The sequence below is a fragment of the Asparagus officinalis genome, chromosome 8, assembly GCF_001876935.1.
Source record: "Asparagus officinalis chromosome 8, Aspof.V1, whole genome shotgun sequence".
In the NCBI taxonomy this organism is placed as follows: Eukaryota; Viridiplantae; Streptophyta; class Magnoliopsida; order Asparagales; family Asparagaceae; genus Asparagus; species Asparagus officinalis.
Genome location: NC_033801.1, coordinates 16,532,590 through 16,550,096, shown reverse-complemented (window position 1 = coordinate 16,550,096; position 17,507 = coordinate 16,532,590). Strand labels below are relative to the sequence as shown.

At 38.2% G+C, this 17,507-nt stretch overlaps 1 protein-coding gene across 1 annotated transcript; it reads left to right on the top strand.

The window, feature by feature from the left end:
• LOC109822424 (SWI/SNF complex subunit SWI3D-like) lies at positions 425-16,333 on the top strand. The gene is made up of 7 exons (XM_020388616.1): positions 425-602; positions 970-1,496; positions 6,247-6,810; positions 8,088-8,254; positions 8,327-9,261; positions 15,548-15,756; positions 15,878-16,333. Exons 1-7 carry the CDS (start codon positions 512-514, stop codon positions 16,145-16,147), a joined length of 2,763 nt encoding a protein of 920 aa, XP_020244205.1. The 5' UTR covers positions 425-511; the 3' UTR covers positions 16,148-16,333.

Sequence of the window (17,507 nt, the reverse complement as noted above, 5' to 3'; positions counted from 1 at the left end):
AAAAGGGGAAGATAAATAATATTTCCAACCAAAAACTCGCTCGGAAAAAATGAAGTAGCGAAGTAGTAAATAAAAGGGTGAACTGAATGCCCCCAATGGCTCTCCCACTCTTCCCTTCTCTCAAATTCCCCCCGAACCAAGCTCCTCCTCCCAATGGAGACGAGAAGCCGCGAATCTCCGGCGAACTCCGACGCTCGCGCCGGCCGGCTCAGATGCGGTCCACGGCCGAAACCCTAGACAGACGCACCCCGGAGGCGCGAGCTGGGCGCTCTCAGAGAAAGGCCTTACTTCAAAATCTCTCATCTGCTCCTCGAAGCGGCTCATCAAGGACGAAACGCCCTAAATATCCCCTCTCTCACAACGGGCCTTGACTAGGCGGCAAGAAACGCCCAGCAGGCTCGCCGCGCCGCCGCTCAGAGGGCGGCGGAGGAGGTCGCACGCCGCGGCCCTGGAAGGATTTGCAAAGGTGGGTCCCGCTGATGGGGGCCCGATTGGAGATGAGGTGGTGGAGATGGTGCCTGTGGAAGAGCCGATTGTGGATGCGGAGTTTGATCTCGTTCGATCTCGGGGAAGTGGCGTTCATGTGGTCCCGACACCGGCCGGTGAGTTTAAGGATCAGTTGCTAAAGTCCTTGGTTTGTGATTTCTCTTCTTCTGTTTTTGAGAAGTTGGTGATGCGCTTGATTGCTAGGGTTTAGGGAGGACAATGTTGATGTTTCATATTTAGCTCCTTCATTTCTTTTGAAATTGGGATAATTTTGGGCATTTGGGAGGATAAAGTTAGTTCTTTTACTAAAGTTTTGTTGAATAGGGTTGTTATGATTGCTAGTTATATGCTTACTTTGATCACTTGAAGCTTCACAATTAGTTATTTACTTGTTATCCATGTGGAGTTTCAGTAAGGATACTGGGTTGGGATTTTATGTTCTGTTGTTAAAAAATATTGTTTTCCCCTTGTTTCCTTGTGCAGGCTGGTTTTCTTGGAAAGAAATCCATCCAATAGAAAAGCACACATTAGCTTCATTTTTCAATGGGAAGTCTGAGAGTAGAACTCCTGAAATATACATGGAAGTAAGAAACTCAATCATGAGGAAATTTCATGCCGACCCACATACGCAACTGGAGGTGAAAGATATGGAGGAGATTTCTATTGGTGACTCGGAAATGAAGCAAGAAGTTATGGAGTTTTTGGACCATTGGGGATTGATAAATTTCCACCCTTTCCCGCCAGAAAATCAAGATACAGGGAATTCAGATGCTGGTGACGAGAATATGACTTCTCTTATTGAGAAGCTGTATCAATTTGAGACAGTGCAGTCCTGTTCTCGCTTTGTTCCCAAGAAAGTGGAGGCATCAACACCGGCTATTACTCCTCGCTTCTTTCCAGAATCTTCTATTACTGATGAGTTGGTTGGGCCCGCGGGACCTTCTGTTGAGTACCATTGTAATTCTTGCTCAGCTGATTGCTCACGCAAGCGCTACCATTGCCAGAAGCAGGTTGGTCAGCCTTATATGTTTCTTGTTGATGTAAATAAATGTTGATTGAATATGATACATCAAAATTAGACATCACAAGCTTAATTGAACACTTTTGATCAATTTGAATCAAGATGGTGGTAGAGTGAATTTTCAGCTAAGACGTTTAAGTTATAGTGTCGTTTCTCACATCAATACCAATTGACTGAGTCAACTGTGTCCTTCATAATGAAGGCTTAATGCTTTCAAGTTTCAATTTCCAACTTGAATAGATAAATAAGGAGTTATTGATCAAAGCTAGTTAGATTTGTTGTCCAATGTCCATTTCCCTGTTTAAAACAGTTCTAGGTTGCTTATATAGAGCAGTCAAGGTTTTAAATATCAAATATTGGGGAATATTGGATGGTCGAAACCCGTATTGGATTGTGGATATCAGGGATATGTAATTAATATCAGAGTGCCATATCCGATGATGTGCAAATATAATTTAATATCCTAAAATATAATATGAACATACTTGGAAATGTAAATAATATACGTTTAGGATCACTAACAATTGTATAAATTTATAGAGGGAAAGCGTACTAGAATTTTACTAAAATACTTTATAGAGTTGAAAGTTCTATTAAAAAACATTGAAGAAATTTTGCAAACCTATATTGTTTCACGATAAGCCATTTAAAGGACATATCAGCCAACATATTGGCTGATATATTGGCATATCGGAAATATATTGCCCAAAAATTGTGAAAATACAGTAAAAGATATTGAGATCATTTTGTTTTGCAGAAAACCTCATAAAAGGGATATGTTGACCTATATATCGACTGTATTAGGGATATTTATAACAATGAGCCTGTGAGAGTAATAAAATATTTGTACTTCACCTTTCTTTTCGAAACAATACAATCTAGCTAACTAATAAATATTTATAACAATGAGCCTGTGAGAGTAATGAAATATTTATACTTCACCTTTCTTTTCGAAACAATACAATCTAGCTAACTAATAAATGCAGGCAAATAAGATTAATTCTAGTTGTATCTATCAGAGAAAATCATTAAAATAGTAAAAACTCATCAAGACGGTAGATTCAACTTATTTTCTAGAAGTAGATAAGACTAGAGGATAGCATTAAGTTGTCAATTGTCATGAAAGTATTTTTATTTTGTAATCCTAGCTATTTTAAAATTGGTTCTTGACTTTAAAAAATATATGGTCTTAAGATAATGAATATATGAGATGCCTTTGATATTTTAAAATTGGATAAAAAATAGATCTCCCTCTTAATAGGAGGTTGGATAGGTTAGCATGCTATGATCGTGCAATAATACAAGGAAAGAACTTGACAACACAACATAATTTATGGTATTGGGTAAATGTACGAGGAATGGGAGAGAACAACTGGAATGAGAACTCCGTAGTGAATAAAAGGTAATTTTATACTTGTCAAGATAGAAAGTAAAAAGGTCAATTGTCAGAATTTACCTGATTTATTTTAAACTAATATTATGTGGTAGGAGAATCATATATATATTTTTGAATCATGCAATTTGAAAAGCCACAAGAAGGAAAAAGAGCTGAGAACAGGTAATACATAGCCATACTGTTTTAAATAGCCTCTGCCTAGTCCGCCTAGACGTATGCCTAGGCCTAGACGGTACCTAGGTCGCTTAGCTAGTGCCTAGTGCCTGGGCGGTACCTAGGCTACCCATCTAGGTTTTAGGAGTGTTTAGAAGAGCATTGTCTGCTTACGTGAACTGTACTCTTTAGGCCTTGATCGTAATTTTCTATGTTGCGGCCTCCACGTCCTCCAACCTCTTTTAAACTTCTTTAACCTCCAAATATGAGCACCTCCATTATCTCCTCCGACCTTTAGCAAAAGCTCCTCGACCAACACTTAAATGAAGAAAGAAATCTTCCTAGACACTAGTCCGACACCTAAACTTTCTATAACATTAACATTTATTATCAATTATTGTAATTAAAAAATAAAAAAGAAAACTCCTAGGCTCTAGGCATTAGGTCTAATACCTAGGCCTCCTAGTGCTTTCTATAACCTTATTAATTATTATTTTGGTTATTTAGTATTTAAGTATGTATTGTTTATTGTGGATCTAAGATTGCTATTTTTGGCAATTTTTTATGACTTTAATACATATGTTTATCCATTATTATAATTAAATAATTAAAAAAATAGTCAAACTCTTAGGTGCCACCTAGGCGTACGCTCAGGCATCTAGGCACTAGGCGCTGACTCAAATGCCTAGTCCACCTAGCGCCTTATATAACATTGCATAGCCAAATAAAGAGAGTTATTGCGGAGGAACGAAGTTGAAGAGCTAATTAAAGCAAATGGAATCTTACAAAGATTAATGGTTAGCCGTAGTGTGAAAAGACAAAAATATTGCAGGTTTATATTAGCAAAGAAAGAAGCTAAAGGGGGCAACTACTAAGGCATTGGGACTGAATATATGGTTTAAGGCATTGAAACTGAGTATATGGTTTATGCTTACTTATATATGAAGATAGGAACCTAGGTTGCATAGATACAGGTACGGACATGGGTACGGGACACGGGACACGGCAAATTTGTAAAAAGTAGGGTACGGGGACACGACTTAACTCAGGCCGGTTAAATGGCCCACCTAATTATTTAAACAAACCAAAGTCCAAGCTGGTTTTTAACCTGAACCCAAACCCAAGCCCAAGCCCAACTTTCCTAGATCCCTCTAACAAAAAGATAAAAGAAAACCCTAGCTTTTCTCTTTGCTCCTATCCGCCGCCTCAGATAGATCCAAGAAATCGGCTCCTCTCCTCTCTCCTCCTTCAGATCCGAGTCCAAGGAGATCTAGGGCTAGGGTTTTCAATGTTCTCCCTCGAAGCTAAGCTCGTCGTTCACTCCTTCGAAGCTCGTCGTCCCTCGAATCTCGTCGTCGACTCTTTCCTCCAAACTCGTTGTCGACTCCTCCCTCGAAGCTCGTCATCCCTTGAAGCTCGTTGTCCCTCGAAGATCGTCGTTTCCTCCCACGACTGCCTTCCCTCTTCAGGTTCGTAACTTTTTCCCCCTCACGCCTTCAATCGCCGTGTCCCTGCCGTTTGGGTGCGGATCCGCACCCAAAACGTACCCGACACGGGTACGGGGCCAATTTGGCCGTGTCGGGGTAACATAGATAGGAACTAAGAGTTTGTTTGTCTTCATACTCACACACAGATCTTAGGATGGTTAACCAAAGTGCAGAAACAAGAAAGATATAGAAGTAGCCGACATGGAAGCTAAGATGGTTAATGATGCAAGTAAATTGTGATTTAGAAGGTAAAAACTGTGTCTGTTAAATCTTATTAACCTGAGAGGAGTAAAGAATGGTTGTATTTCTGTAAAAGCTTGCTAGGAGAAAGGAATAGTAGATATCTAGGTAATATTCAAGTCGTTAGCAGTGAAGACCAGACTTATAGCAATGGAAGGGGAAAAAAAAACAATGGTAGATGTAGAAGTTACTTTGATAATCTTCTTGGTGAAGATCACTTAGGAGGTCTTAGTTCCAATTACACTATGGTTGAAACTGTAGGTATTTTTATACGTAATGAGGCTGATGAGACTTAGGTGTTCTAAGAACATGGAAAGTGGGAGAGTTGTTGAACCTCCTGATACCTCTATGCAAGTTGCGGAAATGTCTGAAAGAAGGGATTAGTACGACCAAGTTATTAACAGAGTTGTAGGAAATACGAAATGGTCTATGACAATATTGATTGCATTTATAAGAAAAAAGAAGTTGCATACTATCAGAGTATCAGGTATTCAAACTCATGAGTTGATGAACATTCAAGGAAAGAAACATTGGTGTTCTCAATTGAACTTAGTTTTGTACCTTAGAGGTTTTCATGAGAGCTATTTGGTTTAATAAACTGCACCTCGAATTTCAGGCAGACCTATAGGTTCACTCCGGACTCCAAACTCTATCTGTGCGTGACAACATTGAAGAATGCATCAAGGCGCTTAAAAAACACAATCCAATAAGTTTTTTCTCTGCATGAAATGGTCCACTGTATTGGATCGACGGATGAGGGAATGGAGTTGGCCCAAGAAGCGCTTGGATATGCAAACTACATAGACTGCAACAAATACATATCGATGTTGCACCAATTTCAGAACATGGATTTCTTCAGGATTAATATTCAATTAACTTTTTTTTTGGTTAGATACTTATTTCCTAAACCCCAAGTTCAAAACAGCCATGCCAATAGAATTAGTGATAATGATGAAATGCAGTATCAAGTGCCATGTTTTGTGCATCATCTGTTTTTATAATCACTAATCAGAGATCTTGAAGTAACCACACATATCTTTATCAGTCAATTTAATGAGTACTCGCTATTATATTTACATTGGCTTTTACGTTCCACTTCAGTTTTGCACCAGATTTCTGGAGTGGATAACAATAATTCATGCCGATGCATGATAATTCACTTAATTATTTGTCAGGCTGATGTTTTGAAAATTTTTTCCTTCCATTTTGTTTACTGGAAAATAACCTATACTGATATATATACTCTTAAGTCATTACTGAACATCATATCCAATGGATCATAGATAGCGGAAATTATAACGTCGTATACTATTCTTCCCGGTTGAACCATTTTTGTCATAATTCACAAAGAATCCGTTCAATTTCTAGTTGTATTCTGGGTTTCGGTCCTGAACTTTCCTGGTAAATTTGGTACATCAATAGCCTTATGTGATACCTAATCTAGCTATGATTATGTTTTTCAGGCAGATTTTGATCTGTGCAGTGAGTGCTATAATAATGAGAAGTTTGGTTCTGACATGTCACCGTCTGATTTCATTCTTATGGAACCAGCTGAGGTTCCTGGTGTGAGTGGTGGAAGTTGGACAGATCAGGAAACCTTGCTTCTCTTAGAAGCCCTAGAGCTTTTTGGTGAAAACTGGAATGAGATAGCTGAACATGTTGCCACAAAGACGAAAACCCAGTGCATCCTGCACTTTCTTCAAATGCCCATAGAGGATCCTTTTCTAGAAGGCAGTGAAGATGCTGATGAAAATACCCAGGAACAGGTGGATTCTGGTTCAGCCAATGGAGAAAATGATGCATCAGCGGTTCATGAAACAAAGGAGGTTGAGAGCAAGGACCAACCTGTTTCTTCTCCAACAGACATTTCAAAGGACAAAAATGATAGTGAATTTGAGGTTTCTTGTGAAAATGGTGTAAATATTGCTATTGATGCGCTGAAGGCTGCTTTTCAGGCTATTGGTTATATGCCTGAACAAGAAGGGTTGCCCTCATTTGCAGAAGCTGGAAACCCTGTCATGGCCCTGGTAAGTCTATCTGCTGCCTATCCTACGTTGACTCATTTGTTGGGGATGTACGTGTGATAAGCATGCAGAAGTACATATATGGCCTGGTTCATCTAGGACTTTCTGATCAATGAATTCCTAGGCTTAACATAAATAATCCACATATCTGAAATCTAAAGTGTAATTGGTCGTCTGGCGTTTGGTTGATCTCTATATACCTACTTACAATCCTGACCTACTGCATAACTGGATTGTATAGGGAAGTTACATATCATTAAAACAATGTCAGTAGATATCTAGAATAGATGCTTGCTTTGAGATTAAGGATTAATTAACAATTGAAAGTCAGTACATCCACAAGTGGACCTTTTCTTTCGGTAAAATTATCACTGAGATTGTCCTTGCTGTTCTGATGATCTCGCTTCCCCGCACCCCCCCCCCCCCCCCCCACACACAGCACACAAACAAAAAGAGAGGCACAATTTACATTGCTTAATGAATGTTGTTCAGTATGTTACATACTCCTCATGTGTCAAGTATCCTGCATTACGGCGTCTAGACTGTTGAATAGGCTTTAACTCTTTCCAACAAAGATATCTCTCCTTTCATAGTTGAGCAAGCTTTTGTCTCTCTCCTCTTGCACATTCCTGGAAGCTATCTATTCTTCTTGCTGGACCTTGCTTTGCCTTTAGGTATGAGTCAGCTATTTTCTTTGTTGATCTTGCATCCAACCCCCCCCACTTTCATTCAAGCAACTTATGGCAATCAACCTCCTGGCGCTTTTGGCAAGCACATGCAATTGACTTTGGATAAATCCTAGTCTCATCTCCAAAATCCTATTTTCTTTAGCTATATTAGACTGGACAATGAGAATGTTTTTGTCTACCTTTGTTTTCCCCCCTATTTATTGGATGGGGCAGAATGCTGAATACAAGTCATATCAGAATACTTCCCATGTACACCCATCTAGAGAGGTGTAAATGCCTTGTATTTCGCCTGTGGTTTTGGATTTCATCCTTCCAAATTGGAGGGCTCAGATTACATCATGCATGAAAAGTGGTCTAACAGGATTCTTACTCCACAAGACTGCAGCTCTTGCTGGATGTTTCCTAGTAATATGTTAAAATATGGCTTAATTCATCTCAAGTATCCTGCATTCCGGAGTCTAGAAATCAGATTTTTTTTTGATGTTGACATATTGTTGGACTTTAAGAGCAATGGACTCTGTCAAGCTAATAGCTAATTGGAGACTATCTAGCATCATTCTGAATGTGCACAAATTTATGTTCCCTTTGTAGGCAGCATTTTTAACAAAGCTAGTGGAGCCCACTGCTGCTTCAACGTCATTCCGGAGTTCCCTGAAAGCCATGTCCGAGGACTCCCCTGGGTTACAGCTAGCCGCAAGGCATTGCTTTCTTCTTGAAGACCCACCAAGTGATATGAAGGAATCGCCTGCCTTAGAGAGGTTTGATCTGTTCCTGTAAGCGTAAGATGCTCACACCATAATGCTTTTTTCTAATGATTAGATTAATTGCAGTGCTGCTACTGGCACAAGCAATGGGGACACTGCGAAAGAGGAAAACCAGGCAAAAATTACTGATGAAAATGATGAGTCAAGAGATGGCATGGATAAGGACGAGGGTAATGCAACACCTGTTAAAAATGAACAATGCTTATCTAGGGAAAATAAGAATTCGTCTATAGAAAACGAAAAAATGGTGATGGAAATTGATAAGAACTCGTCAGCCATGGAAACCGACAATAGCTCACCGAAAGAAAATGAGAAGACGGATCTAGAAAATGATAAGAGCCCCTTAGTAGAAAATCAGAAGATGAGCGTGAAAAGTGATAAGAATCAGTTTATGGAAAATGGAAGTAACCTGTCTCCAGAAAACACAAAGAACCCTTCTGTAGAAAATGGCAAGCCTGCAACTACAGAAAATGAAAACACATCTGTCTCTTTGCAGTGCTTGGATAAACCATCTGCTGCAAAGGGATACAATGTGTCAATTTTGCCATCAGATGGAGCTACTAACGGTACTAAAGATTTGCCAGAGGCATCTGCTAACAGCACTGAAGATTTGGGCAATCAAACACTGGTGCTGCCCTCTAACCCAAAAGATTTAGGCAACCCAGTGTTGCCTGGTGAACAAATAGGTCCTGACTCTACAATGGATGGAAGCAGCTCTGCTTCACCTATGGTGCTTTCCTCTACCAATCTGAAAGATTCAGGAGAAAGCTCTTTGCAGGGGCAAGCTGTAAGTACTGCTGCAAATGAAGGGAAGGAGTCAAAATTGACAAGTGGAAACAAAGCTGATTCTGTTAAGGATTCAGATAATCTGGCATCGGTCAATGGACTTGAACAAATGCCGAATGCATCAATGACTGCGGACAAGAAGCCTCCTTCAGAAGACAAGGAATACAAGCAAAACCCCAGTACTAATTTAACAGTGGAAAGTAAAGAGGCATCAGGTATGTTGATTTGATTTTTACTGAATGTTACACATTCCTGTTCAATTTCTAACGTTATCTCTGGCATTGTAGCAAGAGTTGCATGCTTGATGTTAGTTAAGTCATTATTGAATTTCAAGAAAATTTGAGTATTTATTTGTTCCTTGCTATACTATGAAGTTTGTTGAATATCCTTTTGTTTTGTATCTTTCATTTTGACTTTGGTCCCCATATTATGTAATAGTCTTCTGCCGGTCAATGAGTATTCTTCCTAATCTTTTGCTTTACATGTCCTACCTAGAATCTCAACCTTAAATGCTAAATTTGTTAAGAGTTAATCATATATATGGTTTTCTAAAATTTTATTCCTAAGCCTGATGGGTTGACCTTTGACAGGTTTCTATGGGAATTTAATGGTCAGTGGTCCTAGACTCCTATATGTGAGCTATCTATTTAGGATAAACTTTATTGCTGTTGATTAATTAACTCTTTCCAGAATAAATATCATCGTGCATGTCTTGTGTGTAGACATTAGTAGTTATATTGATGCCTGGTTGGGATGAAAGAGGTCTATATTTCCCTTGTACAGGAAAGCATTTGTGATATCTCTTTGTTGACTCCCCCAAGTTGTTGCCTGTTGGCTTTCACTATAACTCTCCCTCTTTGTACAAAGATTCTAAAAATTTCTACCTTCTATGCTGTCTCATATCATAGTCATTTTGCCACACTGAAAGTTACTTCCGGAGATTCTAGCAAATTCATTCCTCTGCACCCATGCTTTTGCCCTCTGAAGACAATTCACAGCTATGTTTGAGTTGGTTGGAGTCTAGCTATTATGAAATGTTCCTGACTTCTTGTTGGATGTTTGACTTTAGAGTCTCAGTGCTGCATAATAAACTGCTAATCAGATGAGAGCCCAGAAAGCACACTGTGGATGCTTTGGTTGCTTCACTGTAGAGGTAACCTTCAACAGTTATCAGACAGAAGCTACAGCCAAAAATTGGACATTTCATGCCCTCGTAGAGCACCTAAGTCATTGAACTTGTTCTGGCAGGATGCAGCAAGTTGATTTCCTTTAATGACTGGAAATAGTCATATAGGGTCTGGTGAGACCAGTAAAGAAGTCCTTCGTAGGCATTTCCTTGGCGTCACGCTTTATTGTCATGCTCATGAACCTAATTCTTTCTTTGGTGTCAAAATTTCTGTCCTTTTTATCTGCACTTATATATAATAATTATAGACTTATAGTCTCTCATTCATTTTCGTAGGATTGTGTTGGACTAATACTAGTCTAATTCTGTGGCTCGATGTGGTGCCTTAGATTCATCCATAATTTAACATAGCAAATATGCGCTTTCTTATTGATTTTCCGAATCAAGGAGACCTCCTTTTTCTCTCATTTGTCCTGTGAGCTTAAATTTTAAACAAAATGAGGTTCTTTTTACTCATTGAAAGCTGTCCTTCCAGTTTAAGGTAAGGCTAACATTTGCAAAGTTCCCTTATCTGTGAGTTTAAAACCTACTTAAGGGTTGACGTTGAGTTTTTAATCAGTTCAAAAAGTTTCTTCTGTCTTTCCTGGAGCCTTTCCTGATGGGAGCACAGGCTGAAGGCTCCGATCTGAACATGATTATGGGCTGACCGTTGAATCTGATCTGACAGCATTGATTGATGACTTGGTCGACTTCAAGTAGTACAAAAATTAATAATCTCGACAGCAATGAATAAAGATTCAAGAGTGACTATAAGAATGGTGATGAGCAGTAAATAAATCACTGTTCATGGTGACTATAAGAGTGACTATAATTTTTGGACAAAGGGGAATGACTGGGGGTTATTAGATTCAAGATGGAGAGGGCATTGAGAGTTGCAGAGGGGAGGTTTGGTAAAGGTCTTCACCCCCTAAGAATAGGCTTCGCAGCTCAGGGCTTCACATCCATGATACTTCAAATGCCAAACACAAACACTTCACGTGCTAGTGAGGATTTCAAATCTCAAAATTTTAACAATCAAGGTCTATCCCTCATAGAGGATTATATTATACTTCTAATTTATAGAAAAAGAAAGCATCTAGTCACCAAAGGAATCAAATCAAAATCCTAGTCAGATAAAAACCTAACAAAATTAAAAGGTGCAATCAAATAAAATCCTAACTAAACTAGAAGGAAATATCAAAAATCAAATCCTAAAGAAATCCTAGCTAAAATAGAAGATTACCTAGAATAAAATCAAATCCTACCGAAAAAGCTAAGATCCTAATAAATCTTCCCCAGGTTGATGGTCCACGATCATCCTGCATCACTTCCACTCAGGGCCCGTTTGGATAATGGAAGTATTTGAAGTAAGAAGTAGGTTATAGAAGTAACTTCCAAAACTATGAAGTAGGAAGTAGCGGAAATAGCACTTTTTATGTTTGTTTCATATATTTTTAGAAGTAACGGAAGTAAAACATCTTCCTCTTCATTTACTTTTTTTGTTTGGATAACATTTGAAAATATTACTAGGAAGTAATTAATTCATATTGCTTTCATTTTATTCTTGTTTGGATTGTTTTTGAAATAGAATAGAAATGGAAGTATTACACACTACATGCCTCGAGGGTTGCTGTGCTTAAAAGTTAAAAAGCTTGCATCACGAGTAAAACAACATCAATAATTCAAAAGCATGACAGTTTAGTATTTGGATGTGTGTGAAGATTGCCAGACATGAACAAGTTGATCATTGCCTCCGCTAGCCAACTGGTTCCCGTTATCTGACCATTTTAGACCGCAAACCTCGCTTTTGTGGCCAATGTAGTAGGATGCTGGTCTATTTGCTATGCTCACTGCATTCAAAATTCTAATTAACAAAACAATTTCTTGTTTTATTATTAAGGGTTACTGCAGATAGACCCCCATGCACTGTGGTCAGCTTGAACGAACTACACCTGTAGTTTTGTGAAATTTACCCAAAAATAACAACTCTTAAAGTATCTGATTACGCACACACTGTTAATGTTTCATTCAGGGGACAAATTTTCAAAACCAACCTATTTACAAATTTAATCACAGAAAACAACCCACTTCAGATTTAATTGCAAAAACCGACCTGGTTTCAGCCTTGGCGCTGAAACCAGGTCGGTTTTTGTGAAAAAACTTTCGAAACTTCACGGGAGTTGAACTCCCGTGAAGTTTCGTAGTTCAAATTTTTTAAAAATTTGAACTACGAAACTTCACGGGAGTTCAACTCCCGTGAAGTTTCGGATAAAAATTTTCAAAAACCGACCTGGTTTCAGCTCCAGTGCTGAAACCAGGTCGGTTTTTGCAATTAAATCTGAAATAGGTTGTTTTCTGCTATTAAATTTGTAAATAGGTTGGTTTTGAAAATTTGTCCTGATATTGTAAATATTTATAGAGACAACAAGAATAAAGTTTATATTATGACAATTAAAAAGCAAAACTATAAAATTAGACATACATATATTGAAGCTCATAATAAAGTTTATATTATGACAATTAAAAAGCAAAACTATAAAATTAGACATACATATATTGAAGCTCATCATAAAAAAGAATATGTCAATAAAGAAATGTCAAAGATACACAAATTAATTGTCTTTGGACTTGGCACATTCATCCTCCTCTCTTCTTCATATACCAAAGATATTGATTTCAGGTAAGTTCTATTTTTCTCAAATATTGTTTGTTAATATTTAATTAAAATTGTCTCATAATTCCAATTATGCAGCCTTTTGTCAGCAATTTCCTACCTGGGTCTTGTTTATCTAGCCATAGTTTTCCTCTACAGGTCACTATCCTTAGAAGGTGATTATATTTTACAATCCGGCCAAATAAATTACAGAAAAGTATAAAAAACAGAATTCCTCTATTTTTCTCTTTTAAAAAACATCTCACTTTTTAAAAACAGGGGAGACATAGAATTTGAGGAGAGAGACGCATAATTGGAGAAGAGGAAGCCACTTGGGTCCTGATATTTCTTCTCCCTCCCTTGCATAAATGAGGTGCTTATGAAGATCAAAGCCCTCTTTTATCTACAGATCCTTCTACAACAACAACGAAGATGACAGAATTCTTGATTTTCTTAAGAGCAATAATAGTTCACGAGTTGGTTGATTACACCAAGCTAGTATATATCTTAACATAAATTCGTGAGAACAAATACAAAAAACCCTAAAAATTCCATAATCCAACAATTCTCTAATCTACACAACCCAGCAACACATCCAATGATCTCCCCCAACATCAAATTAGCCACGTCTAGAAGAAAACCAAGATGACAAGGAGGACAACATCCTAGATCTGACACCAAACCCAGTAAAATTCTGATTTATTTCTACATGAACCAAAAAACCCCTAATTTTTTGGACTATTATGTCTCAAAGGAACCAAAACTAAAAGATCAAGCTTTATGGAAGATTTCTACAAGTAAAATAGAAATATTGCATTGATTTAATTACAATAAAAGATCAAAATTTTAACCTTTACATACCTTTTTGGTGAAGCCAAAGGAAGAGCGATGAAGCGACAGAAGGAAGAACCTTTTTTTGCCGCGAAGATGGTGTGGACTAGAACCGCGAGTTTGAGGGAACCGCGAAGATGGCGAAGTCGGTTGTGAGGGGAAGAGACTGCTGGTTGTGAGGATACAGATTAGAAGGAAATCTCATCACTTCCTAATTATAGTTTTGAGAATCGATTTTTTCTTGTGGACCCCACCATATATCAACTTCCATTGTGTTTTAGTGCATTTGAAGATGGAAAAAAATTAAGGAAATGGAGATGCCACGTAGACGCCACATCATCATTTTAGGAAGTAACGGAAGTAGATTTTCAAGAGAAACAAATATATATTTTTGCCTAGAAGTAGCAGAAGTAGCTTCTACTTCTTCTACTTCTGCTATTTCACTGGTACTTCGGTGCAAACAAACAAGCCCTCAATGTCTGATCCCACATTAATAGGGAAAACACTATACAAGTGTTACAACTCATAGTATTGTGATAATATGATCATATCATGCATCTTTCCAATTACATTATTTGTATAGTGAAGTATATTATTATATTATTATTACCTTTCAACAAGAACTTGCTGCGAGTTTTTAATGTCACTTTCTTGTAATTTGACTGGTTGAGGAAAGATTATTACATTATCCAACATTTGATTTTCTTCCCGTTTTTGATGTTTTGCCCGTACCTTTCAATCCCTTTTCTTAGCTACATTCTTTAGTTTTAAGACATGTTCTCATTTTGAATTTTGTGGTCCTTGCAACAGTCCCAATGGTTCCTATTAGTATTAGATGATATGACCAAAATCATTTGTCTTTAATTTTTTCCTTAAGAGGGTAAAGGAAATTTCTTTAGTCACTAACCTGCAATACGATTATCGAAAGAAAAATGTGAATTTTCTAGCATTTATTTACTTGAAGAACTTAAGAACTACCCACAAAATCCTTTCCCTTCTAATATTGGTAGAGATGGTAACAATCATGAAAACTAGATAGCATCGTGATGGGCAGTAGCATTAATGATCCTAAAACTGTGATAGTAATGCTAGTTCTTGTGGTAGTGTCGATGACAGTAGCAAAATTGTGGTGTCGTTATGTTAATGTTTTTTTGGTGAATGTGGTTACAGCTGCAATCACAGAATAACTAATGATTTTTACATCTCATGCTCATTAAGTTTTTGTTTGCGTTGGTTTCATTTTCATTTTTTTAATTTTTTAGAGAAAGAATGGGGCCTCAAAATTGAAGGCCCTAGCCAGATTCTATATATCTAAAGAGTTGTGTACGCTTAAGGATTACATTCCCGACAGTTATCATTTTTATTTGGTCTTTCTGAATGTGCTAAAACTTCTTTTCATACATCTGTACATTGTTTGCCTCCTGTCACTAGATAAAAACTCCAATGACCTACGTACTTGGCTCGATAAATAGATGGTGTAAACTAAACCTTCATCAATCACATACCTAGAAAGACATCCATTTAAAAAATTGTTGAAAATTCCCGAAGGGGAAAAAATCATTGTAGCTGTGCAAATAATAAAGTTATCTGCCAATGTCAACGATCTGACGGTATTCATGATTGTCTCACGTTACGTTTAATTCATTTTGACAATGATTACCTGTGTAAAGAACAAATAATGCAGTAAACATATTTACACATTTCTTTCTGCTTCCTAAATTGATTTTCTTTCTGCTTCGTAAGTTCATGTCTATAACTGGTTAGAATGTTAGATTAAAAACGAAACTTACTGCATCCACACCTAAAATTCAAATATCCTCAAACTTTCATCTGATTACTCTTTATGTTTCAGATGTAGATGATAGAAAAGTATCATCCAGCGAGAACATGAAGAGTAACAACTCATCTGGAGCCAATGACGACAAGAATAACTACAGTATAATCAAGTTAAAACGTGCTGCAGTTACTGTACTCTCAGCTGCTTCAGTGAAGGCCAAGCTTCTTGCTAATCATGAGGAAGACCAAATCCGTCAGCTCGTCTCATTGATTATTGAGAAACAGGTACTGTAAGAACTCTTTTTTCTGTTTGAACTTCAATCTTCATTTTAAAGGTGGCTGCTTATGCAATAATCTAAATGTACGTTTATTCTTTACTTCATAACCTTCAGTGTTTTCTTGGCAGTTGCATAAGCTGGAGGTCAAGTTGGCAATGTTCGCCGATATTGAAAGTGTAATCATGAGGATGAGGGAGCAAACGGAAAGAGCTAGGCACAGACTTATGCATGAACGCGCACAAATAATTGCAGCGCGATTAGGTTTAGCTGCACCTGGAAGAGGAAACCCAGGATCACTACCGACAAACAAATTAGCAATGGGTTATGGAGCTACAGGCCCAAATCCAAACCCGGGAGCCATTTCATCTCAAAAAGCACCACCTATGAGAAGACCATGACACTTTCTCCACATTTAATGTTCTTGTGTTTATGATGATTGTTGATTAAATTTGTTTGACACAGCAGAAGAAAACTGATGTGTTTCTAATCTTTCCTATTTAATTAATGTGCCATATATGCCCTCCATATCTCTTTTGTATAGAGTTTGTTATAATTCTATCATTCTATTACATTGCTTTGGTTAAGTTGAGTAATGGTGCTTGCGACGTTCAACTGAGATTTATTGTTTTGTTCTCTATTTCTTCTTCTTGTCCGAATCCGAGAAGACTTGTTATTTACTATTATTGTTGTTTTCCTTTTGGGTTAATTGCAGATAGAGCCCCCAAATGAATTTATTTCTGCTCATTTACCCTTAAGAGATCATTTATCAAAGTATAATTTTCTCCTCCTCTGATGGTTGGAGGGTCAGGAAAAGTCTACCCGGGGTTCCATCTGCAACAATAAAATTATAGGGGTTAATTTGCGATCGGGATGGTACAGGGGGCCAATCCTCAGTTAACCCTTTCTTTAGTTTTTATTTTTTCAGTTTGCCCCCTGCAGATCTAGCACTCAAAGTTTAATTGGGTGGTCGCGCGGGAGAAAGGTAACGGTCATTCAAAAAACAGCCGAGCCAAAAGATTTCAGACAAAAAAACTGGTGGACGACAAGCTTCAATACTACAATAGGATTTTTGTCCTGTGGTTATTCTCATCAAATTGCCCCCTTAAAAATAGCAGAAGACCGTGTAGAACCGCGGAGAACGGGGAATTCTTCGGATGGAGGAGGACCCAAGTAGCAATTCTAGCTACATCTCTTCCCTCGCTCCTCTCTCTCTCACGCAACCCTTTTCCCTCCTCCCGAAACAACAGCGCAGAGAGGTGGCCTTTTCCCCTTCCATGCTTTCATTGGGTTGAAGTCTCTATTCATTCTCATCGTTCATCTGTTTGAAACTTTCGCAGGAATCCTATAACTAGCGGGCAGTTACGGGGAGATGGCTTTCCTGGGTTCTCTCCCTAAGATAACTGCTCCGCCGTCCGCAGAGAGGTGGCCTTTTCCCCTTCCATGCTTTCATTGGGTTGAAGTCTCTATTCATTCTCATCGTTCATCTGTTTGAAACTTTCGCAGGAATCCTATAACTAGCGGGCAGTTACGGGGAGATGGCTTTCCTGGGTTCTCTCCCTAAGATAACTGCTCCCCTCCTCCCGAAACAACAGCGCAGAGAGGTGGCCTTTTCCCCTTCCATGCTTTCATTGGGTTGAAGTCTCTATTCATTCTCATCGTTCATCTGTTTGAAACTTTCGCAGGAATCCTATAACTAGCGGGCAGTTACGGGGAGATGGCTTTCCTGGGTTCTCTCCCTAAGATAACTGCTCCGCCGTC